The sequence below is a fragment of the Mandrillus leucophaeus genome, unplaced genomic scaffold (genome assembly GCF_000951045.1).
Source record: "Mandrillus leucophaeus isolate KB7577 unplaced genomic scaffold, Mleu.le_1.0 Scaffold354, whole genome shotgun sequence".
NCBI classification, from domain to species: Eukaryota; Metazoa; Chordata; class Mammalia; order Primates; family Cercopithecidae; genus Mandrillus; species Mandrillus leucophaeus.
This window is the reverse complement of record NW_012103743.1, coordinates 392,850-419,184: the sequence shown is the minus strand read 5'-3', so window position 1 is coordinate 419,184 and position 26,335 is coordinate 392,850. Positions and strand designations below refer to the sequence as shown.

Here is a 26,335-nt window from a genome sequence, read left to right as displayed (position 1 = left end):
GTCTTGTGCAGAAGCTGGGGCCCGGCTGCCCATTCCATATTCCTTTAACTTCACCCTATTAAATGCTTCCCCATCTTCCAAATAGGCTCCTCTGCACCTCCCTCCCTGCCCCACCCTCTTGCTTACCTATTCTGTGACCTTCTCGTCTGCTACGATCCAGCTCTAATACCCACCCCGTTGGCTCTCACAGTATTTGCCAGACTGAGAGCTCCTCCAGGGCAGGGTCTGGCTGGGAGCCTTTTCTGAGAGTGCAGAGCCAGCGTGGGGTCCAGTAGAGAGTGTGTGTTCAGAGACTGGAATGGAGGGCATCAAGCAGCCTGATTCCCTCCAAAGCTTAGATAAGAAGCAGGTGTGACTGAGTACTTAGAGAAGAAATCCATCATCAGGCCTCTACAATGCATTGTTTACTAACTGGGAAATAGTACCAGTTTCCCAGGAAGGAGGATTACACTGTCCAGCAGCGCACGTATTCTGGGAGCCAGGGACCTAAGCCCTTCACCAGAGAGCAGGAAAGAAATGGAATCCCATCATGTTCTGGATTTCAGTGCCAGCACTTCTACTTGCATTAACTTTATTACACAAATAAGACATTTACAAAGCACGACATGAAAGGTATGTAACAAAACAGACATTGGTTTTACAAAAAAAGTGCTTACAATTTTTTTCTCTGTGTGTGTGTTTTCCCCTTTTTTTTTTTTTTTTTTGTATTTAAATAAATAGTCTTGATGGCCTGTACGTTCCCAGGCTGCTCTTAACAGGGTAGTGGAGACATGTTTGAACTGTAACATGCTACGACCACATAATCCACGCAAGGAATAGACCCTGAGGAGAGGCTCAAGGCAGAGTGGGTGTTGGGTGACCCTGGGCAGGGCTTGGCTGGCCACTTACCACACGGTTGCCACTGGGGCCTTGATGATCAGGAGCAAAAATCAAAGGAAAGATTTGAGCTCCCCAAGGCCAGGGATTTGGCCCTGGTTGCTCCTGTTAATGTCAGCGCCTAGCACAGGGCTGGGCACAAGTTACCACTGGCTGAGTGCTGAGCTGAGCTGTACTCACCACGTTCTGAGTGGTGCCTGTTCTTTGCCCTCAGTCAGCTGTCACCATCTTTGGAAGGGAGAGGAAGCAGGTTCCCTTCTTGGGCTGCACCTGTGCCTAGCCTGCCTGTAGATCCCAGAGCAAAAATGACATATAGGCTTTCATTTTAAGTGCCAACTTCAAGCATTTGAACTCTGAAACCTTATCCAGACTTAGTGAGATAGAGCTGCCATTGATTAGCAACGTCTGCCATGGGTAAAAACAGAGACAACGGCTGCGTATGTACCATGAACTTGCTTTCCCTGTCCTAGAGTCTCCTTCCAAAAGCAACATAACAGGTTAACCACAGGAGGAAGGCAGACTTGGGCTAAAACATGCTGATTAGCAACCTCTAGTGGAAAATGCATCAGGACACCAGGTAGTTCTAGAATTACAGGATAAGCTTGGGACAAATGGGCATCCCCTGAAAACATAAATCATGGTCATGTGTAGCCTGAGCCCTTTTGTTTGGGGTGGAAGAGTTGTAGCAGGATGGATGTTATGCAGCTGTGACTGGCCTCTGTTCTCAGGGGTGGGTGGGGCTGGCTCCAGGAAGTATTGGTGGGGAAGCTCAGAGGTGCCAGTTGGAATCCTGAGCTTGGCACTCTCACCTAGGCAATGGGCACCCTCTCTCTACTTAGAGATGGATCCAGGGTTAACATTCTGACTACCATTTCACTGGGCTCTGTTCCCTTTCCCCCATGAGGGATCCCCCTTCCATCGAGAAGACCTGGCCCAAGCACCACTATGAGAGGTCAACAAGTAGCCAACAGGGGTCCCCAACTCTAACCTGTCCAAACATTTAGAAGGGTCATGGCACAGATCAAATACCATCTCTGCTATGTTTCCTACATATACGTTGGATAATTAGGTAGGGGTAGGGTCTCTCCCTGACCCCAGAGTTTTCTCTTTCCTCTCCTTAAAATGGCTAGTGCCTCTTCTGGTCCAATATGTCACCGCCCTCTCCTTCATTTCCAAACCAATGGGGGTGTTTCTTCTCCCCATTTCCTGTCTATCCCCCCTGCCTCCTAGTCTGGGCAGGCCTCCATCTCTGCCCTATTGGGCCTCTCAGGGTTGGTCACTGTCTCTTCTCTTTCTGAATTAACTTGACATAACCAGACAGATGGAAATGATAAAATTAGAACATAGCTTTCCTTTGGGGACATCCCACAAACACTGTAGAGTTTTCCAGACAAAAGCAACAGAGTGGATAACATTGGGGGTTGTCAGCTATTCAGAATTCAGAGATGGTTCCAAGGAAGTAGTAAATAAAGGCCAATGTGGGGGGGAAAACCTGTAAATTAGAAGGCCGTTGGCGTCGCACAATTCAATTCCGCCTTTTGCTATTGTAATCAGCTGAAGTTGAAGAGGACTCCTGTTTAAATGGGAAAAACAGGCTGTTTCCACCCTGATTCCAGATTTCAGGGAGTTCTGCCTTCCAAAAGGAGGACTCTGTGGTGCTCCTGGTGGGTTCTGGTTCTCAGCAGGAGAGGGAAAGGCCAGGCCTCAGGAACCGACCTGGTGGTGGGCAGGATGGTGGACGGGGATGGATGCGGAGGTGGGTGGATTCCTGGCCGCAGCTTGGACACTGGATCTCAGCGGCTGAGGGGCAGCTGTGGCGCGCCCACGGGCAGATGCGGAAGTGCCGGCAGCGTTAGTACTGAAAAAGGATGACCTGCAAGAGGAGGGCATGGGAGGTGGCTGAGCTGGGGGCCTGCCCCACCCTGCCGCCCCCCAGAGAACCTCAAAGGCACAGAGAAGAAGGGTGGACTCAGGGCTGAGATCTGAGTTTAAATCCTGGCTCTGCCAGCTGACTTGCTGTGGGACCTTGGGCAACTCACTTCACCTCTCTGAGCTTGTTTCCTCACCTTTAAAACAAGGATGACAAAATCTCTCTCTGAGAATCAGAGAGATTCAATGAGATACAACAGCAGCAGCAAAAGCCTTCTGGGCATTTCACCCTGCACCTTCCGTGCCTGATTTCATGGAAGCTGCACCACAGCCCTGTGAGGGAGTTCCAACATTCTATTTTACAGGGAGGGCACTCAGGCTCAAAGAGGTGGAAGCGAGTGAGCCCATGGGCACACGGCGAGGAAGAGGACCTGGCACTGGAGGCCAGGCCTGGCCCACAGCAAGCTCTCCCTACCAAAGCACATTGCCTCTACCTCTCCAAAGTCACCGTGACCGTAGTGGCTGACTGCTTATTACCCACCGGGCCATGGGCTAAGCACTTCACATGCACTTAATCTTCACATGCACGAAGCCTAGAACTGCGTGGCTCAGACATGCTGGGCACCCAATATACCGTGGGAGATCAGGACTGTCTGTCCGTCTCCCCCTTCCACTCCCGCCTCTAGCACTTGGTTGACATCTCACTGCTGCTGACACAGCCAGTTCCCTGAAGTTCAGGTCAAGGATCACTGGCTGGCTGGTTAATGGCGATGTGTCATTTCACAGCAAAGTGTGAGGGGCATCTGGTGGGCATGACCACATGGCTGTTCCCTTTCTGATCACGAATGTTGCTTGCCCAGAATTGGTTATCACAAGGAGGTGATGGAGGAAAGCAATGATGATGATCTCCACAATAGTGATCATGATCATAACCAACACCTAGGGAGCATTTTCTGTGTACCAGGCTCCGTGCTGGGCTCTTTACACACATTATGCATTTACTCTCTGCAGCAACCCTAGGGAGTAGGAACTATTATTATCCCCAGTTTGCAGATGTAGAAACTGCAGCTCAGAGAAACTAATTGCATTCCCAGATCTCACAGGAAGGAGGTGGCAGAGCTGGGATTCCGAGTTGGCCTAAATCCAGAGTGACCAGGGTGGGCATTCCTTCCCCATCCTGGCCACTGCTCCATTTTGGACTCCAGGATGCCTGGCTGTTAGCCCTTATTAAGAGAAGCTCTCTCAAGAGTGGTGACCCTGGTAGGACCCTTCCCCTCCATGGGCCTCAGTCTCCTCCACTGATCAGTGACAGCTTGGCCCTGATTTCTGAGAACTTTCCAAGTGTTGAATTTGTGGGATCAGGGGACACAACTAGGAAGAAATATGGATCTGGAACCTCACAGGCACCAAATGATGATGCAGTGGAGGCAGGGGATGCTCCCCTGAGTGCTCAGAGCACTGTTCTCCAGGCCAGGCCAGTGGTGGTCTAGATGAGTGGGTTCAGGGGCCAGCCCCAGGGAGACACTGAGTCTCCTCACAGCTAGGCAGGCTCAGGCCTGGAGGGACTTGGAAGAAAGCCCAGGCAATTCTGTGCTGGCCACACACATCCCACACTCTGCCACCCACCAAGCCCCAGGAATCTGAAGAGTTGTGGACAAGAAAAGTCCCTAGGAGCTGGCAGAAAGGCCTGACAGTGAGAGGACAGAAGGTCACAAAGGAGGGAGAGACACTTTCATGCAGACTTTCTGGATGCAAAGTTGGGGACACAGCCCAGCAAGGGAAAACTCTGGCTCAGCAGCCAAAACCAGGGGCCAGAAACTGTCTATAGCCAAAACTGACAGCCCCCAGCGTGGCTTATCCCCCAGGCTAAACGAAACAGAACCACAAGCTTAGCCGAGCAACCAGGAGGCAAAGGCTCCTCTTCAAGCACTGAGCCCAGCCCTCTGCACCTCCAGGGCCCACTCCCTGCCCTCCATATAATGTCCAAGACCCTCTCTCAATGATCCTTTGTTCTGTGGCCCCCATCGGCTCTCCCCACTTCCCTGGACTTCAGCCATACTGAACACCCACCAGGGTCCCCTCCGACCCAAACTCCTCCATGCTCTGGGCCTTTGCACATGCTGTTCTCTTGATGTGGAATGCCCTTCTTCTTGTCCCCTGTCTTTCCCCTAGAGCTTACCTCCCCCTCTTCTGGGTCCTCTAAGGTCATGTTTCTCGCCTACTCCAGCTGCCCATTCCCCTGCAATGTAGCTGCCCACATCCCGTGCTAAGCCACAAGCTCCCTGAGGTCAGGGATCATGTCAGCTCACTTCTGCAGTCCCAGAGCCAGGTCTAATAGGATGAATCCCCTCCCACAGGAAGGGACAGCTCTGGGGCAGGTGGCTGTAGGATCCAGGCCAGTTCGGCCCATGCTCACATTGTAATTCTGGATGAGCACTGCTCTGTCTGAGCCTCAGGTTCTGCAAGTATGAAATGGAGGTCATCACAATCATCCTCCCAGGGAGACTATGAAGGATGAGTTCGGAGAGAGGGCTGTGTACACAGTAAAGGGCTGCACAAAAGGAAGCAATTACTGAACCACGCAGACTTCAGAGTCCGACAAACTCACTGCATCCCTGCACAAGTCATGTCACCTCTCTGAATCTGTTTATCTCTTTACAATGAGAAGGCCATCTCTATGTCCACAAAGTGGCTGTGAGGTGTGAACCAGATGCCATGTGACAAGTAGCTGCCTTGAATAGAAGGAGCTCAGCAAACAGCAGCTCTTCCTGTGAATGTGACAGTCTCAGCGGCAATGATGTTCCTGGAGCATGCTCACTCATTACAGATTCTGCGGGATTTTGCGTTAGGCACTACCATTTACTTACAAATGTATCTGTCCAGGGCTGTCTGTACCTCCACACCATACACATTCTCCTGTGGTGCCCGGCACAGAGAGCTCAGTACATACTAGGTGTACTGAGCTCAATCAGGAGGCCGAGCCAGAAGTACCATCCTAAAGGAGCGGTCCCCACCCCGGCTGCCCATTAGAATCACACAGGCTGAGTATTACACACGCAAATCCTTATATACCACCCCATCAGACTCTCTGAGAGCGAGGCTTAGGAATCTCTGCCCAGGTGATTCTGAGCACACCAAGACTGGGATCTGCTGAACTGGAGGGCTCCTGACTCCAGCCCTAATGCTCTGACCCTCTCCCTCAGGACTGCCACACCCACTGACCTACAGGGTTCCCTGCCTCCTACTGGGTGTCCTCCAACCCAGCAGTCTCTGAAGACTGCTACAGTGATGTTTCTGCAACAGGCCCTCCAGGACCCCACACTGCCGCAGGATAAAATATAGACTCTTCCACCTGGCAGCCTCAAGGCTCTTGCTTTCCTCCTGTCATCCTCCCAGATGTGCCTGCCAACAATGCTGAATGGCTCAGGGTTCCCTGAGAGCTCTGGTGTCTCATGCCTTCCCTGATGCCTCAGTTTTCAGGCCTGGCCTTAGAGGTTGCCTCCTCTGGGAAGTCTTCCCTGCCTCTCTTCTTTGCCCCCTTCCCCCTCCCCAGCTCCCATGGCTTCCCCTGTCACACTGTATTGTAACTGTTGGGATCTGCCTCCCCCTCCAGACTCTGGCCTCTTCAAGGGCAGGGACCACACTTTACTCATTTCCACTCCTGGCAACAGACTCAGGGATGCTGGGCACAGACAGGACATAGGAAATGTCTCCAAATAAACAAGTGAATTAAAAAATGCAAGGTTCGGCCAGGCTCGGTGGCTCATGCCTGTAATCCCAGCACTTTGGGAGGCTGAGGTGGGTGGATCACCTGAGGTCAGGAGTTCAAGACCAGCCTGGCCTACATGGCGAAACCCCATCTCTACTAAAAATACAAAAAAAAAAATTAGCTGGGCATGGTGGCAGATGCCTGTAATCCCAGCTACTTCGGGAGGCTGAGGCAGGAGAATCGCTTGAACCCAGGAGGCGCAGGTTGCAGTGAGTCAAGATTGCGCCATTGCACTCCAGCCTAGGCGATAAGAGTGAAACTCTGTCAAAAAAAAAAAAAAAAAAGCAAGGTTCTCAGCCAGTCTCTGACTTTGAGCTATCTGGGCCTCAATATTCCCATTTCTAAAATGAAAGGGTTGTCTGAGAGCACTGGCTTTCATGACTAACTGTGAGGTGTCTTGGAGCTGGGAGGGAAGTGAGGCTCCTCCTCTCTCCACGGTTTCACAGAGCAGCTCCATTCACCTTCATCTGTACTATGGGCAAGTTTAAACAAAGGGTTGCAGTGCTTCAGAAACAATACCTTGAAGCCCTGGAATGGGGACAGCTAAGCACCCTTTTTCCTAAAGCCTGAGACAACCAGAAATCCTGGCTCCACAGAGGAGGCCCTGCCAGTTGACCAAGGTCACTGGCTGGCCAGCTATCCCTGAGCCCCATCAGCTCAGGATATTCACTCCCAACAGACAAGAACGAAAAGGAGGAACCAGTGAGATGATGGGAAGTAGGGTGATGAGTGATATAAGCCCTCCCTGGAACCTCAAAGCTTGAGTAAAGGAAATTCACAAATCTGAGACAGAGAAGGGCAGCATGGCACCAAATTGTTAACAGGGGATGCCGCCAGAAGCCCATCCCCGACAGGGTGGCTCTGACCCACCAGACCCAACCTGGCTCCATTTACCTTCTCACCCCGGTTGGAGAGCGGCCCATCCATATCGGCTTTGAGGTGGACGGGGGGTGCGGTGTAAGGCAGCCGGCAGTGCACCTGCCCGCACTGTACCTGACCTGTGGATGAGAGGATGCCTTGGAGCTCATCCCCCAGGCTACACACAGGATCCCACCTGCCCCGAGCTCTGCAAACTGGAGCCCTGAAACCAGTTTCATCTCTGCCACTTACCTCCTGGGTAACCCTGGGCAAGATTTCAGTAGGATTGGTTGTGATGCCTTTTTTTTTTTTTTTTTTTTTTTTTTTGGAGACAGAGTCTCACCTTGTCACTCGTCACTCAGGCTGGAGTGCAGTGGCACGATCTTGGCTCACTGCAAGCTCTGCCTCCCGGGCTCATGCCATTCTCCTGCCTCAGCCTCCCGAGTAGCTGGGACTACAGGCGCCCACCACCACGCCCGGCTAATTTTTTGTACTTTTAGTAGAGACGGGGTTTCACCATGTTAGCCAGGACGGTCTCGATCTCCTGTTCTCATGATCCGCCCGCCTTGGCCTCCCAAAGTGCTGAAATTACAGGAGTGAGCCACCGCACCCGGCCAGTTGTGATGCTCTTTATAGTTTATGAAAAGCTATGTGATAGTGAGGTATAAACATCTAGCTCACTGATAAACACTCCTAAATAAATATGTGCTTTCATATCCATGCACACACAAGCAAGGCTGTACCCTGCCTATTCAGGCCCTGCAAGCAAGGCTGTGCCCCATCTATTCACACCCTCCCTCAGTAAGTTCGTATCTCTTAGGTATCACCATGACTTTACCCATGCCTCTTAGAGGACTCTGTACTCATATGTCACCGCTCTCTTTATAACTGCAACCAACACCAACAGCTACCCCCTACCCTCCCTGTCTTCCTCCCCGCTTTATTTTATTTCCTTAGCACTTATCATCTGACTTAACTGCATTTTTTTTTTTTTTTTTTGAGACAGAGTCTCACTCTGTCACCCAGGCTGGAGGGCAGCGGCATCATCTCTGCTCACTACAACCTCTGCCTCCTGGGTTCAAGTGATTCTCCCACCTTAGCCTCCCAAGTAGCTGGGACTACAGGCATGCGCCATCACACTCAGCTAATTTTTGTTTTTTTGGTATAGAGGGGGTTTCATCATATTGGCCAGGCTGGTCTCGAACTCCTGACCTCAAGTGATCTGCCCGCCTCGGCCTCCCAAAGTGCTGGGATTACACGCATGAGCCACCACGCCCAGCCTGGCTTACTGCATATTTCTATTATTTATTTTACATTATCTGTCTTTGCCAACTAGAATGCAAGCTCCATGAGGGCAGGATTTTTTGTCTGTTTTCTAGATTCTAGATCTTTGTGGATTTCCAGCACTAGAGTGAGGCATGGCATTTAGTAAGTACTCTTAAGTATTTGCTGAATGAATTTCCATACCATATTCCAACATCTAAAACTGTTGGGGAAAGTCCACCTTTGGGTTGGATCCAAATTTCTCATGCTTCAGCCTGTTTATCAATACAGCAGAGAAGTCCATTGCTGGTCTCTTCTTTAGGCTTCATTCTCTTTGGTCACAGGGAAAGGGCATTGTAGAGACACTTACAACTGATATATAAACCAGGACAAGTCACTGTTCCCTTCTGAGCCACAGTTCTCCCATTTGTAGAATAAAGAAGTTACATGAAATTGGGAGTTCTTCAGCTGGGGTGTCCAAGGAGTCCATATACAACTTCAGATTACTTGGAAAATGTATGTACATCTGCATTTTTCTGCGTCTGGTTCCAAAGCTTTTATCAGATTCCAAGCTTGAAGCCTCCAGGAAACTCAGTATTCTGTGACTTTAGTTAACTGCAGAGCAAACTCTACAGAAAAACTCATTTTTCTGGGGTCTGGTTCTAACACTTTCATTAGCTTCCCAGCTCAAGGCTTCAGAAAATTCACAACTCCATGACTATAGTTTACCATAAAGCAAACTGCTGTGGTGACTCTCAGTCAGTCATGCAGCAAGAGGTGCAGGTGCACATACCCCGAACCTCTTCTTCCCCAAGCTGAGTTCCACCACAAGGGTAAGAGGAGAGGGCACCTCAGCCTCTTCTCTAAGCATCAAAGACAGATCTAAGTTTGGTCAACAGAGTGTACGGATAGAGTCTTGGCGGGGACTCTGGAAATCATGGCCCCAAGTCCAAAGGGATCATCTAGATTTCTTATTGACTTGACACCAAGTATTAGCAGGTAGCTCAGAACGCTGGTACTTATAGAGCCTCTGATCCTTGGCACCTTTAACAGGCTCTGTGCAGCCTGAATGTAGTCATTGTTTAGAAAAGAAAGGGGGAAAATGTCGCTCCTACTGAGCAGATAGTTCAGAAATGGAACTATATAGAGACATGGTTTCCAACTGGCAGCCTAGTGCAGAGACAGGGCTCTGCACTCCTAGTTCTGCCAACCAAAACCACTCCTACCATCACAAGAGCAGCCAATACTTATGCAGCACTTGCTGAATGTTGAACACTTTCAATTGGTTACCTCATTTGATGCTCAGAACACTGCTTTGAGATACTCTTATTATCCTCATTTTTACAGATGAGGGAATGAGTATTCAAGAAAGCTAAGAAACTCACCCACTGTCACACAGCTAGTAAATGGCAGGGCTGGGATGTGAAGCCTGGCAATCTGACACCAAAGCCCACACTTGATCATTAAGGCATACAGGCTCCCACTAACTTACAGTGGGCCCTTGGTTTCCTCATCTATTCAAGGAGATGGTGGCCTCTGATGTTTAGAGACGCAGTCAGTAGAGTATATGGCATATGGTCAGTAAGCAGCAGTTCTCTCTCTGATTTCCCTTCTTTTTCCCTGTTACATGGAGCCAGAGAAGGGAGGATTTGTGTGTGTGTGCATCGTAGTCATTTCTATTTTTTGGTCATGCTCAGCATGGAGGAAACAATTGATGGGAATAACTTCAAAGGGAAAGACAAATCTGTGATAGGCACCTGCTCAGCAGCAGATGCACTGAACACGCATTCTCCAGAAATCCCCGGGGCTCCTCCCTCACTCCTCCAGGTTCTCGCTCACAAGTCACTTCACCATGACCCGCTTGCCCCTGCATCTCCGCCACAGTGCTCCCTGCCACGGACATGCCTGCTCCCTCCCTATGATTTTATCATCTCCACCATCTCCCACGCTGGAGTAAGCCCCAGGAGCACAGCAGCTTTGGTTTACTGTGTTCACTGTCGTATGCCAGTGCAAAGAACACAGAAGGCACTAAAGATATAGCTACTGAATGCATGTATGCTGTCTCACAACCCTGTGAGGCAGGCATTACTGACATCCCAGGTTACACATGAGGAAACCAGGGCTCAAGGAGGTTAGGTGACTTGCCAAAGGCCTCACACCCTGGACACTCCCACCACAGTGGCCTTCTGCACCCCAAAACACACCCATGCCACGATGCTTTCTGGGCCAGGGCCTGCGTGCATTCCGTTCCCCCCACTTCAGGTACCTCACTAAATCCTATCCATCCTTTCAGTCTCTGCTTGCTGAGGGGCAGCCCAGCCCCTTCCCTTCCACCCCGCAGCATCTCCAGTCACTTGTATCCAGCACCTTTCCTACAGAAATCATCCCACTTAAAACGACACGCCTAGTTATTTTTCCATGCCCACCAGAACCAGGCTGCACAGACTGGGTGCTTTGAAAGTATTTTTTGAATGGCTAAATCGCTTGCCTCTACGAAGGACTCCGCTCCACCAAGGCACAGCCGAAGATTTTACCCCTCTTCCCCCAACTCCTAGATCCAAATGACTTCGGGTCCCGCTTCTTCACCCACGAGGCTCCCCAAGGCCCCCCACCCCACACCTCGGCCTCAGCCGCCCACGCGCGCTCCTCTGCCCCCCCTCCCCGCAGGCCCAGCGGCTCCGGGCGCTGCGGTTACTTACTCTCAATGTAGCCGTGCAGAGTGACCATGCGCGCCCGCTCGGGGCTGCTGAACGGGGTGTAGTGGATGTCGTCGGACAGGGCGGAGGGAAGGCGGGAAGGGGGCGCCCCCGAGGGCGGCACTGGGTGTTGCGGCGTGTGCTTTTTATGACGCGCCCGGCAGTTTTGAAACCACACCTGGAACGACAGCCTCGGCAGCTTCAGCCTCGCTGAAAAGAGTCGGACGCGCCGCCAGGGTACCCCAGGCGGGACCGCCTCGTCGCCTCCTGGAGAAGGATGGCCACGTGCACGCACGACCCTCCGCGCCGAGCCCAGCTACGAGTTCCGGGGCGTGCCCGCGGTCCCCAGGCCCCGCCCACCCCGTCCCACCTGGATGACTCTCCGGCTGAGGCCAGTCATGTCCGCCAGCTTCTGCAGCGTCTGAGCGTCGGGGTTGTTGTCCTGCGCGAACTGCGCCTGCATAACCTGCGGGGCGGGGAGGGCGGTGAGGCGCCCGCACGCGGAGACTCCGAGACCCCGGCCCAATCAGCGGCGCCAGCCCGCAGGCCACGCCCCAGGCAGCTGCGGCCCCTCCCCGCCACCCGGGTCCGGGCAGAGGGGTGGAGCCAGGAGACCTTTTCGGCCCCGCCCACTTTCGGCCCCGCCCACGCCCCCGCCGCCCGCGGCTTGCCACGGTACCTGCAGCTGTTCCGCGGTGAAGGACGTCCGCGCGCGCTTGGCCGGCTTGGGTTGACTGTCCTGTTCCGAGGGCACTGCCCCCTCCAACGTGAGGCCGTTCCCTGGGGGCGATAGAAGCGGCTGACCACGCGTTCCCATCTCTTCTAGTGGCAGCCTGGAAAGGACGGGGGTGGGGGGAGCTTGTCCCTGGAAGGGTCAGGAGCGGGAGTTGGCTGGGAGTGGGGATCCCAGGGTCCTAGTCCCTGAGCTCAGTCTTTGGGGAAGGGGTTTCTAAGCGTCCGCTCAGTACTGGACACTTCTTACACGACTGGACCACGTCTTACAGCCCTGAGAAGAGGTGGCGTTACCTCTTTATACATGGGAGGAAACTGAGGCTCGGAGAGAAGGAAAGCCCCTGCTCTGGCTCTTTCGACTAGAAGCTGAAAGCTAGCTGACCGTAATGCCCCAAACTGAGCTCCATCCTGGCGAAACTGGGGGAAACCAAAGGCTAGAGGAGATAGGATGCAAGCAAGTAATGGAACTATGCTCCTAATTTTGTACAAATGAGCGGAAGGAAAAAAGGTTGTAAGAATATACAACAAGGTGTTGACAGTGGTTTACTTTCCAGGAATGTGATTATGGAAACTTTTTACTTTCAGTGTTCCTGTAACTTTTGAGGTTTTTTTAAAAAAATCATATGTTGCCTTACTTCTCTAAGGGTGAATTTTGTTAACCGGACTATATGTTAGATATTATCTTTCCACTCATATTACTTTTACAATCATACTAAAACACTAACTATATTCCCATTTTATTTTTAATACTTCATTGTTCTGAATATCCTCAAAGTCTTAGAAAATTTCCATAAGCACAAAGAAGAAAATAAAAATCACCAGTAATTTCAGCACTCAGAAATAACCATTGTTCACAATTTATTGTAATTTTTTAATTAGGAAAAAATTATGTTGAAGGAAAAAAGCAAACACTGTAACATACATGGAAAAAATCTGAAAAGATACACATTAAAATATGAAGGAGGCAGCATTTGGAGCAATCATTATTTTCTTCTTTTTGCTTACCATCTTTTCTAATTTTTCTACAATGAATGTCTGTGTACGTGTGTGTGTGTGTGTGTTATGTTTAAAAAGTGAAACAGTAGCCAATACTGAGGGCTGATCAGTAAGAGACATCAGAAGCCCCAACCTTCAAGTTCCTCAGAATGTTAAGTCTGTGGACAGGTGTGGCTGTGAGAGCTAGGATGTAATTGGCAAGGCTGTGACTACAGGTGGTCCTGGTTGGACCATGTGTGGAAGGAGCCTGTGGTCACTGTTCGACCACAGTGTGGGAAAGCTCTGACTCCTGGGTTTCCATCCCAGCTCTGCTGCTGACTTGCTGACCACTGCAGATAATTTCATTGCCCACCACTGCAGATAAGCAGGCAGCAAGTGAAACCCAAGTTCACTAGATGGCCCCTTAGACCCATTTAGTCCTGATCCTGGCAGGAGAAAATGATGGCCCTGTTATGGCCATGGCCAGGAACACTCTGGCAGTCCCTGACTAGTCCCCAGGCTGGGACCTAGAAGTTGAGGCAGTGTGGTTCATACTCCTCCCCAGAGGACACTCTGTGGTATTAATGTCCCCCAGGAAAGCAGGCAGGGCAAGGATTGGTGTGTTGGTTTTTTTAGATGGGAAACTAAAACAGAGGCAGCAACATCCCTGAAGCCTCCTTGGCTTTATGAGATGGGATTAAGGGACCCTAGAGCTTAGGGCCAAGGTGGTATGGTATGGCATGGTATGGTATGGTATGGTATGGTAGTTAAGAGGCTGGGCTTTGGAACTAGGCAAATCTACTAGTATATAACTTTTGGCAAATCCTGTTTCTTCTTCTGTAAAATGCGGACGTGCCACCTACTTCCTAGGGCTGTTGTAAGGATTAAATAAAATAATCCCTGTTACAGAGAAGTTAGCAGCTTTCACAGACCCTAACAGGGGAATTAGAGAAAGAGTCCCTGCCTCTGCCCACAGCCAATTAGTGCCTTTCCCCAGCTCCATCCCGTCTGTGTCTTGGTCCCCAGGATCCCTGAAAGACCTGAATCTTGTTCCTGGGCAATCTGGGGAATCACAGTGGCAGAGCCAGAAGAGATTTAGGGATCATTCTAGTCCAGTATCTGTCTTGCACAGATGTGGGGACTGAGGCCCAGAGAGAAAAGGAAACTTCATATGTCAACACAGTATATGAGAGCCTGGTCTCCAGACTCAGAAACCTGGTCCTTTCCCCTTGTAGTTAGAGACCCTGGTGGGGGATGAAAACCCCTCCTCAAATCTCTGGCTTGGAGCTGCTAGTATAGGAATTGGGAGAATGGGAGCCAAGTCATCTCTCCAGGACTGGCCCAAGCTTGGTCCTGGGCAACTGGAGGCGATCAGCCCCCCGGGCCAATGAGAGCTGTCCAAACGTGGAGTAGGCTGCCCGGTTATGAGAACCATCTCTAGAGTTCATTGAGTGCCTCCTGGCCTTACAACATATCAGCTCGTCTATCTTTGGGAAGGTGTTCTGTCGTTAACGCCATTTTACTGATAAGGAAACATAGTTGCAAAGGAGGGCAGTGACTTCTAACTTTCAAGCAAAAGATCGAGCCGGAAGTGCAAGATCTGTGCGCCGCCCCACCCCTACGCTGCCTGCGGGGCTATACCGGGAAAGCCCAATCTATAGAGGAGTGTGGGTGGTTCCTGGGGTGCTGGGGTGGGGTGGGGAGGGAAAGGGCTGGGGGCAGAGGTGCCAGGCGGAGCAGGTTGGGTACCGTTCTCGGCGGCCCTCTTGAGATTCTCAATCATGGTGTCGTAGTGGATGCGGCAGAGCACCTTCTCCTCCACCAGGCCGAACTCCTCACCAGTGGACAGCTGGCGCTTGCACGAGAAGCAGGCGAAGCAGGCCAGGTGGTAGGCGTTGCCGCGAGCTCTCCTCACCCAGTCGCTGGCGTAGATCTGTCGGCCACACCGGGCGCACTTGGTCCCAAATCGGCTGCAGGTCGAGAGGACAGGCACGGGGTGTCGAGACTCAGACAGGCCAACCTTCCTCCTGCCTTCCACCACCCAATGGCCCGCCAGCCCCTAGGCTCCTCGCCTGTGAGTCTTCAGCTCAGGCATTAGCCTTAGCTTGGACGCACCAACCCTCTACACCTAGTCCCACCTAGAAGGTGAACTGATGGGTGATTTTTATTTTCTTCTTGGTGTTTTTCTGAATTTTCCAAATTTTCTATGATGGTCACTTATATTTGCATATTAATTTGTTTGTTAAAAATACATCACAAGTTAGAAAAAACACAATAATAGTAATAATAGGCAAGTTATTGAGCACTTACCACTTGCCCAGCAAGATTCTAATTGTTTTACGTTGATTATCCCAATTAATCCTCATTTTGCAGGTGAGGAAAATGGGGACCAGAGAGGTAAAGTAACTTGCAGGAGGTCACACCGCTTGCAATGATAGGAACCCTAGCCATCCTGACTCCAGAGATGAATATAAGCTATAGCCCTAGCAGCACAGAAGTGCAGTTTCTTAGACGGACAGACAGATAAGCACTTACTGGCTTTGTGACCCTGGGCAAACTGTTTAACTCTGAGTTATCATTTTCCTTGTCCTGCACTGAACTAACTGAAAACAGCAATGACTCTACTGTTTGTTTAGTGCTTTGTAGTTGGCTAAGTACCCAGCAAGTCCCTCTGGAGCCTGTGACATTCTATTAATAATACTAAATGTTAAAAAGACAAAAATAAAAATAAAAAGTCTGGATCGAATGTCTTCTTGCCCCTTAAGCCTTCCTTGATTCTACCTCTTCTCCTTCTCCCTTCTGGTTTTGTAGTCTGGCAATCTGGGTGCAGCTGCCTCCAACAGCAGACTGGAAGCCCCTCCAGGAGGCAGCAGAGTCTGGTTTACTCCATCCCAGAAGTCAGCCCAGGGTCTGACCCCGGGCACCAAGGAAAGTGTGTTCTTTAAAGTGGATGACCCACCTATGACTCTGTCCCAACCCTGGCAGCCTGTTTCCTCCGGTACACCCTCTGTTTCAGAGAATGGTGCCACCACTCGCCCAGCCCCTGAAGCTTGAAAATCATAATCATGCACTCCTCTCTCTCCTCAACCCCTCCTCCAGCCAATCATCAATGCTGTTGGTTCTGTTTCCCAAGTATCCCTGGGATCCATCTCCTTCTCACCATCTCCACTGTTGCCCTCCTAGGCCAGGCTCCCATCATGCAATCCTCACTGTCAACCTCCTCCCGGGTCTCCCTGTTTCCCGTCTCGCCCCTGCCATCCTCCACAGAGCAGTCACAGCAAAGTTTCCAGCATGCACATGAAATCCTGTCTCTGCCTTGCTTACAATCCTATGGTGGCTCCACTCTATCCTCAGGATCTGGTCCAAAACCCTTGGGGTTTGCAAAACCCCAGCGACCACATCCTCTTCAGGCCCATCTCCTCCCTAACCTTCAAGATATGCCGCCCCACCATCCAGGCATGTGTCCCAGTCAGCCACAATGGAAGGTCACTCCCAGGTCTTTATGGCCTCCTCTGAAGCACTTTCCAACCCCCAGGCCTTTGCACTGACCTACCCTCCCCCAGAGTCCCACGGCCTCCTGCACCACTCTCTCAGCGCTGACCACACTGGTTTGTAAATGTTTCGTTTCTGGCTCTTCCCTTCCACCCCTTCCACCTTCTTAGATTTGGGGGCCTGGGGTTGCGGGTGGGGAACCAAGAAGATTTGCCTCTGCGTCCCCAGAGCCAGTACCCCTCCACCCGGGGGAGCATTCGGAATCGTCTGTGTGTGCACGGAGGAAACAGTCCGGCAAAAACGCTCTGGTTACAGCCTGCCTGCCTTGACAAATTCAAGCAACTGTCGGTTGAAAAAAACAGCGTTGGCTTGGACTGAGTGCAGGAGCCCAGAGGCTTCTACCAGTCTCCGCTCGCAGACTCAACCTCAACCCTACTGTCTCCGACAAGGAGCGCGAGAGGACCCTTCCTAGGGCGGCGCGGTCTCCTCAGGAGGTGCTGAGCACCTTAATCTAGTCCACCGCTCCCCTAAGCGGAGGCGGTTCCGGACCTCGGAAGCGCGGCTTCCCCAGCGGAGTGCCCAGCTCAGCCCACGGTCTCTGTTCCCCGTCCCGCCGTAAAGGGGAGAGGAAACCGCTTTGCCCATCCCAGCCTACTCCCCCCGAAGGGCCGACCCCGGGTTCCGCCACCGGGCTGGTGGTATCCGGATTGGGAGCACTTTCTGGCCTCTGAGGGGAGGCTGGCTTCTGATTATGTGTGCTGCAGGAGGAGGGGGAGGCCAGCCGCGCTCAGAGCCCTTACTACGGGCCTGGGTCCTGGGGCGCAACGCCTCCATTGCACCCTCTCGGTTTCGTTGCAACCCGGTGAAGTGGGGACTCTGGCATCAGGTTTTCATACGAGAATCGAAGGTTCAGAGCTGGCGAGTGGTTTGCGGAAACTCCACAGAGTATGGAGCTGGGGTTGAGGCCTCCTCCAAAGTGCAAGAAGTACCTAGAACCTGCGGAGCAACTGGCATGGCGACGAGGAAAGCCGGAATCCCGCATGGATGAACAGGAAGCGGGGCTGGTCTAGCAGTGCCGCGTCCTCACTCCGGGCCGCTGATTCTGGAATCTCCAGCGCGCGGGGCCAAGGGCCCACCCGCCTGGAGAAGGCGGTGAGTGCGTCCTCAGTGAGCGGAAAGAGCCGGAGCAGGGAAGGTCATGGCCATCAGAAGCTGGGCAACAGCGGCTGAGCCTTCTGTGCGCTTGGCTCATGGGATTCTTTCTCCTTGGCCAGGGACGAGTCAAAGACTCTGCGCACCGCGATCTTCCTGCCCCGCGAGTCCCCGACGCCCGAGTCCGTTCTGCGCCTACACAGGTAGGTCACAGCGTCCTCATACCCTTGGTCCGAAATAGGCGCCGCTAGTGACCTCTCAGCAACTTTCTTATGCTCCACGTGTCACCCGAAATGCTGGAAGCTGTCCCAGCTCTAGGATCCTCCTGCGCTCCTCGTGGCTCAGCCCAGTTTAAGAAATCGTCCTCGCGCTGGAACCTTGAGGTGGGGTTAGGGCGGATTATGTAGGTTTGGTTGCATTGCAGACTGCCCTGCAGCTTGTCCCCGACCCAGGACAGGAGTCACCAGCATGAAGGGCGCGAGAAAGCTTATCGATCCAGGCTCTGACAAAACGACATTCCTTCCCAGGCGGGCTGCGAGGCCGGAGCCACCGGATTCCAGAAACAGCGAAATCGGCGGCGGAGACAACGAAACTTCAAGAAAGAGATGTGCAGGAACTGCCACCAGAGCGCCAAAGGGATTAGGGGGTGTGTCTATTGCCACCCCAGCTTTGCTGTGAGGTCCGGGCCTTGCGCGTCCCTGGATCCCGGCATATGAAGGGCCTAGATGCAAAGGACCCACGGCGCTTTGGGGATGGAGAGGTGTTCGACAGATACTGCTCATCCTGGCAACTGTTAAAAGGAGTAAGGTGGGCGTCGCGCACCGCAGTGCCCTCTACCCCCTGAAAGGAGAGCAGAGATATCTGGGTACTCGTGGTTGTACGAAGGGAGCTCTGCGCCCTTAACCAAGTCAGACTCACTTTCCCAGCCTACTATGCTGGATATCTAGTAAGCGCTTGGTAATTATTTGTTGGATGAATGAGCCTCAACGAAAGAGCCCATCTGAGTTTCACCTCGACCCCTTCTTCCACTGTTAAGCTACCCCTTTTCTGCACAAGGAAACCAAACCTCAGAGTGGAAACGCCAATGTTAGTTACCAAGCTATTGAGCCAAGAGGCCGAAACTCAAACGGGGGTTCACTTATTTTAGGTTCAAGACGTTCTTGAAGGCCTTAGATCCTGTGAGGCGAACAAGGTGGGTTGGAGGTGGAGCCCTAGGTATTCTCTCTGCTCCTTCCCTTCCAGGTAAACCCGTAGGGGAAGACGCCAGGGGGGAAAGAAAAAAAAAAAAACAGAACCAGCAATTAAGAGGTTAAAACGACCGCTTCTCGGAGGTCCCGGCCCTGAGGCTCCTCCCCCAGCTCCTCTCTCAGTTCCCCCAACATCTGTCCCCCAACAGCTGGCCGCCGATGGGCCGCTCTCTGCCGCGGTGGGGGGCCGCTTCCCGCTCCGAGCTTCCCCTGGGACCCTCGCTCTGCGGGAGGGGGTGGGGTTCTCCCGCTGGAGCCCGCGACAGAGCTTGGGCTCAAGGCGGAGGGCCAGAGAAGGCTGGGGGCTTGCCTGAAGTCGTTTGGGCCTAGCTAGGAAGAGGAACTTTAGCCTCCAGGGCAGTCACTGAACCTCCACCCCCATAAACAGGAGGGGATGCAGTTAACCCTTTACTCCCCACTCCCATTGTCAGAAGGCAGGAGGGCCAGGGACCACAGTGACCTGATATTGACAAAGGTGCTCCACTCACAGGCCTCTGAAGTCACTCCTGCCCCAGTGTTGCAAGAGCACCCAGGGAGCCACACATCAGAAAACACAGTGGGTGTGCCAACCAAACTGGGCAGGGAATCTTAGGATCAGCAGAGAGGGGCCCCATGATGCATAGATGGGTGGCTGATATATCTCACCTATAGAAGAGTATGGGAGTGTTTAGGGGCAGGGATGGTTGGAGCCAGGCCGCTGTAGGGCTTATGTAGTCTCTACCACTTAGCCGTGTGACCTCATCTCTCAGGGTCTCAGTTCCTCAATCCCACCCCAATGCCACCATAATGTGGGATTATGAGAGTATCATACATACAAGGTGGACCTGAGAATTAAATGAGATAAAGCAGGTAAAGGGTTAGCCCAGTTCCTGGCTTAGACAAGAACTCCATACATTCTGATGACTGGTGTCCTGTGTGACTGCAAGCAATGGCACTTTCTCAGGACATTAGTCTCCCTTATACAATGGGCATGATGTTTCAGCAGGCTGAGGGAGCCAGGAGGGCACTGTAGATCGGGCCATGCTCTATTGTAAGGCAGCAGCTGCAGGTATGGGAAGCTGGGGCTGTGGTTTTTGGTAGCAGGGGAAATGTGAATGTCCCAGAAAGGAGCACTATTTTTCTTCCAGAATTTTCTTCCATTTTTGGAAGAAAACAGAAAGAAAAATGGTCTTAACAAAAAGGTGAAGAAATTAAGAGTCCTATCACATTTTTCTGGTGGTAATTTTTTTTCCTGCTGGGAATCTCAGGGAGTAAGGGGAAGTAGGGATCTGGTTGAACCCACAAGGGCTGGTAAGGATCCTGTTTAGAGTGTGAATTGGAGAAACTGAGACAGAGTCCAGTGGCCTGGCCAAGGACATGGAGCCAGTGAGAACCAACCTCTCCCAACAATGCAAATGAGCCAGGAGCAGCTCTGGACCTCCTTGTCTCCTCTATGCTTTGCAGACCCTCTCCCTGATGAACTTGGAGTTCCTTCCTAACCTTTAATTCCCTGAACCACCAGTGCTAGCTCTGCCAATGGAGACTGAAGGAGGGTCTATAAGATAATGTCAAGGAGGGACAAGGTGGGGGATAGAACCTAGGTGACCCTCTTCCCTGGGGAAAATACCAGAGGTTAGAGGACCATGGGCTCTCCATACTTTGGGCAGAGTGCTCCAGTCCACCTCCTACCAGACTCTTGATCCTGGGCTTCAAGAAACAGAAGCCTAGAGAATCTCAGCATGTGACCCCTCCTTGGGCCCCAGCTCCCTAGAGGAAAATTCTGCCTCCCACACCACCATTCACACTCTCTCCAGGAAGAGCTTCCTCATAGCAGCCACCCAGAGTTTGGACGGCATTGCAGTGCAGATAATAGTCCTTGCCTGGCACTCGACCGGCTTTTTCTTTCCCTTTTTGTGGGTTTTATTATTTTTGTTACAGGTGGGGCTGCCAGGGATGGGTTATGCCTGCAGGGAGAGAAATGATCAGAAGAGCCACAATTCTACTCTCAATCCAGGGAATGTGAGCTTTTACTGCCTCCATTTTCTTAACCAGAAATCTGGTTTAGTTTTGCTTTCAGGGCTCTTCTCATTGGAAAAAGATTAGTGCTCAGAACCTGCAGCCCAGAAATGGCCCAGTCCCATCCCTCCAGGCAGGCTCTGCTCCTCAAGCTGCATGGGGAAATGCCATCGTGGGCTTGTGCCCAGCATCCACCCTGCCAAAGATGACAATGGTGATAATCGAGGCATTCATACCAACCGCCATTTAGGGAGTCTTTATGGAGACTTCCCCCAAGAGTGGCCTCTTTGGCAGCTCTGGGAGACAGCCTTGGAAAGGGCAAACTAAGGGAGGAGAGATTTAGCAACTTGCCAAGGTCACAACTGGCCAGACTGGGCCCAGTCTCCTGCCTCTTCCCACAGTGGCTGCACACCCTACTCTACCCCACTGCAGTAGGAAGAGGACTCCAGAATAAGGGGAGGCTCTCAACAGTGGAGTCAGGATCCGTGTTTTGACTAGTTTCAAGGTCTAGTAAAGCACAGTATCCAAGGAGGCTCAGTCCAGCATGGGCATGAGCTAAGGCTGAAGAAGCAGAAAAGAAATTTGGGCAAGTAGCAAATAAGACTGCCAAATCTATTGTTAGGAGAGCCAGGAGAGGTGTCCTGGTGGTGCCTTAGTCTATGGGAGAGGCCCAGACACCATTCTGCTGGGGTTCCCAAGCTGGCACCCTGAATTTAGTAGCTGAGGAATCCAGGAAGCCCCCAAGCATCATCTAGCATGTTTTTTTGTATGTATGTTTGTTTGTTTTTTGAGACAGAGTCTTGCTCTGTCACCCAGGTTGGAGTGCAGTGATGTGATCTTGGTTCACCACAATGGCCGCCTCCTGGGTTCAAGCAATTCTCCTGCCTCAACCTCCTGAGTAGCTGGGATTACAGGCACATACCACCACACCCGGCTAATTTTGTATTATTAGTACAGATAGGTTTCACCATGTTGGCCAGGAAGATCTCGATCTCCTGACCTTGTGATCTACCTGCCTTGGCCTCCCAAAGTGCTGGGATTACAGGCGTGAGCCACAGTGTCCAGCCCATCTGGATGTTTTATACTAACTGGAGTTAGGCCTAGAGCAGGGAGGTGGCTAGACAGTGACTGTAACCTCCATTTCCTGTCCTGACCAAACCAGTAGTCAGATGGGACAGTGAGAGGAGACATCACACTCTGGTTACACACCATTAACCCCCTTCTGACTACACACACACAAACACACACAGAGACACACACACACAGCCATCCAGATTCACAAATACATTCATAACACCCTCTTCATCCCTCAGTGTCTGGGTGGAGGCCCTTACGCAGGAATACCCCCGCAGAGGAGACGGTGGAGTGGAATGATGGGATTTCAGAATCCCCTCACCTCACCCTCTCACCTCCAGATCCTAGTCCAGATGTAATCCTGTCCTCACTACTTTGTGTGCATGCACACGCACACATACACGCACACACACAGTCTCGACATTCACATACAGACACCTACTCTTGACACCCACACAGGAACTAAGAGATGAATGTTTGTCCATAAACGAACACACATGCTATCCACACACCCCCAACCCTGCCCAGTGATGCTTTCCCCAGCACTACTGCACAGATCCCAGACAATACAGACACACAGGCACTCCTTGCACACTGAGTCCTACGCCACCTGGTTGAGCCATCCCCACCCCACCCCAGCTGCACACTCTTTCACATCCATCCCATAAAGGAAGAGTCTGTCTCTTTAACCATGCTTCCCATGGTTTCTTCAGAGTACCCTTGCCCCAAATGCTGCCAACCTCCCCCTAGACTCAAGATCTTCTCTTTCCAGATCCCTGGAGGCTCAGTGCCAGTGCACAGGAGGAGATCATCTTCCACCATATTCCCTGATTCCCAGAGGCTCTTTCTAGGGCAGGGGTCTGGCCAGGAAGACTGAAGCTATGACGTCTTCCTATGCAAGAATAGGAAGGATGTCTGTGGGTTGAAGGGTAGTTATAGGGAAGCAGCTTTCTTCACTTTTTGAGAAAGCACTTGGAAACAAGCACCCCTCTCAGGAACCAGTTCCCCATCATTCTCCTCCGATCCCATAGGCCTGGTGGTACAAGCCTCTGGCCGGTTGATGCCTCCCACTGGGATCAGCAGACAAGACCATGACCCTGCAGTGACCTCGACCCCATAATCAGGTCAGGTCTCGGCTTCATGGCTAGAAGTGAGGCCCAGGCAAGTGGTCCAGACACAGCAGAACAGAAGGATGCGCCAGGCTGCTGTCGGCTGCTGGGACGCGGTCTGCCGTACGTGGAGCACAGCCCGGGATAATCCCACTCAGGGCTCTGGGTGCCCGGTTCTCCCACTTCCCATCCCTGCGGCGCAAAGGCAAGGCCTAGACCCTGGAGAGGCCAAAGTTGGGCCAAAACAACAGCGAAGCTGGGACTAGAACAGGCGCCGGGGGCCCGCACATGACCCCAGACTCTCCAGTGATACTCCAGTGACGCCGGGGAATGAGTTGAGATGGAACTGGAGACAGAGGTTGGGATTCAGGACGAGGCGCTTGGGTATGGGATCGGATCTGAGACTGTTGCGGGGCTGGTGCTTGGGGCTGGACCAGACCCGAACCCAGAGCGGAGCCAGGGTCAGAGCCAGGGCAAGAGTCCGGAGCCCAGCTTAGCGTCCAGTCTGGGAGAGACCCCAGCATGACTGATGTCCAAGTAGGGTTGGAACTCGAAGACCGAGGGCACTGGAAATGCAGCCGGATGACGGCTAGGATCCGAGTGGGTCCCGACCAGAGCTGGGGACGTCAGAGCTCCACCGAGGCGCTCGAGGTCGGAACTGGAGCCTGAGACTTAGGCAGGACCCGAGACAGAGCCAGAGACGATACCGAAACCCAATGGACCGCGAGGACCGAAGGCAGATCGGGGGCGCGAACCTGTGCAGGCACCAGCGCGCTGCCTGGAGCTCTGGGTTCGCGCCGGCAGGCTGGGCCAGCGCTGCGCGCCGGAAGTGCACTCCGGACGCCGGGGCTCTGGAGCGAGAGACCACATGCCGCAAAAGTGGCCTCCGAATGCGCCCGGGGCCAGCCCTCTGCGACACTGCTGGCCTGGCGGCCGCAGCCTACCTGAAGTAGTCCATCTTGCAGAAGATCTCCTTGTTCTTGATGTAGCAGCTGTTCTGCTGCCTCAGCGACGTGCGACACACGGAGCACTCGAGGCACCGCACGTGCCAGATGAGGTTGTTGACCTGGGGAGGGGGCGGGGACGGGGGTCGGCTCAGCGCGGGCCTCGTTCACGCCGGGCCCCAGCCTCCCCGGTCCCATTTGCAGTCAGAGATGCTGAAGCTCAGAAGGTGCATGCGATTCCCCTGTTTTTCTTGCGTAATACTGAGACTCAGGAAAATGGAAATAAGCTCTTCCTATTTTTCAGACGGAACCCGGGGGTGCAGACAAGACCCTAAGTCTTGCCCAGAGCCTCGCAGTCGGGCAGGCGTGGAGCCAGGATTTGTAAGTAAGAGGACCTGGCGCCTGCGGTGCTTTCCTGCAGTCTCCCGTGCTGCGTCCCACGCCCCGACAATACGCACTCAACACCTACCCCTGTCTCACCTTGAGCAGATACCGGTCCAGGATCTCGAGGCCGCAGCTGGAGCAGATGTTCTTGCCGGCAGACGGCACGGAGGAGGCGGCAGAGGGCGGTGAACAGACAGATGGCGTGCTGGGGGTACATGGGGAGGCCCGACCCTCGTCCTTGTCCAGAGCTCCTGCCAGGGCCTCGGCGTCAGACTGCGCCTGCGGCGGGGGAGAGGAGAGAGGAGCGCTGACCCGGGCACCCAGAGTTGGGGCTGCCTCGAAGACAAATCTGGGGCCCCCGAACACCAATTGACAACGAAATCTCCCCGGGACGATGCGCCGTAGACTGAAGGACAGGGATGGAAGGGCCTATTGGAGAGGAAGGGACGGCGCCAACTTTTAACACGCGCATTCTGGGTGCTAGGAACAGTTAAAGCCAACATCCCCGGCCGGAAAACCGAGGCTCAGAGAGGAGCGACGTCCGCCGGGAGTCCCCCAGAGCGTGAGCAGCGGTTCGTGGCCGGAAAGCCTGGCCAGGTCCCCAGGGCCGGGCCGCTGGAGGACTGGGCACCGCAGGCAGGGCCAAACGGACTCACCATGGCGGGCGGCGCGGTCCCTTCAAGACAGCGGGTGGTCGCTTTGCAGCCGGACCCTGGCTGGGCCATCACCTGGGGGAGGGGGGAGGGAACGCAGGCGGCGGCGGCTGCTGAACTGGCTCCGCGCAGCCTGAGCCCAGCGCCTCCCCGCGCCTGTTATATAAACCGGCGCCGAACAATGAGTCCTAACTTTGTAGTGGGCATTTAAAGCCCTTCCCCACAAAAGCGGTGTCTCTCTAATGAAGCAATTTGAATTTGGATTGGATTTTTTCCCTCTCTCTCCCCCTCTCCCTGCACTTAACCCGTGGCTCTTGAAGTAATCGCTTAGTTCCCTTGCAATCCAAGCCTCTGAGGGGGGAAAAAAACACGCGCACACACACACAAACTACCTGCAATTAGAAATTGTCGTGAATGCCCAAGATAAGAGGTAGCCAGAGTGTCAATTCCAACTGTCAATCAGTGAGATCCATCAGGCCGCCCAAAGAATTGCAAATTTGATTTTTTAATGGTAGTAATTAAAAATCGAATTTTTTCTCTCTCCACCCACCCCTCCCCCTTCCTCGCTCCCTTCTCCCCTCGGCACAAAATGCAAAAAGGAGAAAAGAGAGAAAGAAAGAAAATAAAAAAGAGATGGGTGAGGGGCGGAGGGTGGTTGGAGAAAATAAAACCCCGAGCGCGGTGAGCACCCGCCCGCCTGCCCGCCTGACACGCGCCGCGAAATTGAAGCGGCGGTATTGACACGGATTCAGGCGCCTTTCGAGGGCCAGTCGGAGGGAAACCCGGAGCAAAAAGGGAGCGAGATCGGGGGCGAAACGGGACCAAAAAGAGAAAAGAGAGGCGCTCAAGGGGAGGGAAAAGCACCCTACAGCCCCTCCGCGCGCCCAGGACCGGCCCCGCGTCGGGATTCTCAGCGCTGCGCCCGCACAACCCCCGGCGCATCGGCGCTATCAGCGCCTATTCAGACGGACAATACCGGCCTCGCCTCCTCTTGATTCGCCTGTGTCTTTACTAAATCGCTTTTTGAGAAATTCCTCCAACATTTGCATAATGTGTTCCCGCTTTCCGCGACCCCCCCGCCTCGCTCGCGCGCGCTCGCACACTCACAAGCACACACTCACAGGCTCAGCCTCGTACCCCTCCTTCCTGCAGCCGCCCGCCACCCGGCTCGGCCCGGCTGGGTCCCTTACCCTACCCGACCCCGACCCGGGCCGCTCACCCAGTTGTTCGCCGGCTCACCTGGTCGG

General features: G+C 53.1%; 1 protein-coding gene across 3 annotated transcripts; it reads right to left on the bottom strand.

Moving 5' to 3' along the window:
* Positions 1 to 530: 530 nt before the first annotated feature.
* LHX6 (LIM homeobox 6) lies at positions 531 to 26,101 on the bottom strand. Of its 3 annotated transcripts, XM_011989469.1 has the most exons (10): positions 25,980 to 26,101; positions 25,092 to 25,163; positions 24,532 to 24,714; positions 24,052 to 24,173; positions 14,788 to 15,008; positions 12,011 to 12,111; positions 11,702 to 11,797; positions 11,335 to 11,509; positions 7,409 to 7,512; positions 531 to 2,749 (listed from the first exon to the last, which is right to left on the bottom strand). In XM_011989469.1, exons 1-10 carry the CDS (start codon positions 26,028 to 26,030, stop codon positions 2,729 to 2,731), a joined length of 1,146 nt encoding a protein of 381 aa, XP_011844859.1. In that variant the 5' UTR covers positions 26,031 to 26,101; the 3' UTR covers positions 531 to 2,728. The 3 variants fall into 3 exon arrangements, with proteins under 3 accessions (XP_011844859.1, XP_011844860.1, XP_011844861.1); XM_011989470.1 differs by lacking the exon at positions 7,409 to 7,512; XM_011989471.1 differs by lacking the exons at positions 24,052 to 24,173; positions 24,532 to 24,714; positions 25,092 to 25,163; positions 25,980 to 26,101 and adding an exon at positions 18,778 to 19,475.
* Positions 26,102 to 26,335: the final 234 nt, after the last annotated feature.

Coding starts and splice junctions, on each gene's coding strand:
- LHX6 (XM_011989469.1), bottom strand. CDS start 26,030: ATGCGCCGGGGGTTGTGCGGGCGCAGCGCTGAGAATCCCGACGCGGGG. Junction 24,174..24,531: donor TGGACCGGTATCTGCTCAAG/GTGAGACAGGGG, acceptor CCCCCTCCCCAG/GTCAACAACCTCATCTGGCA. Junction 15,009..24,051: donor TGCAAGATGGACTACTTCAG/GTAGGCTGCGGC, acceptor CTCGACCTGCAG/CCGATTTGGGACCAAGTGCG.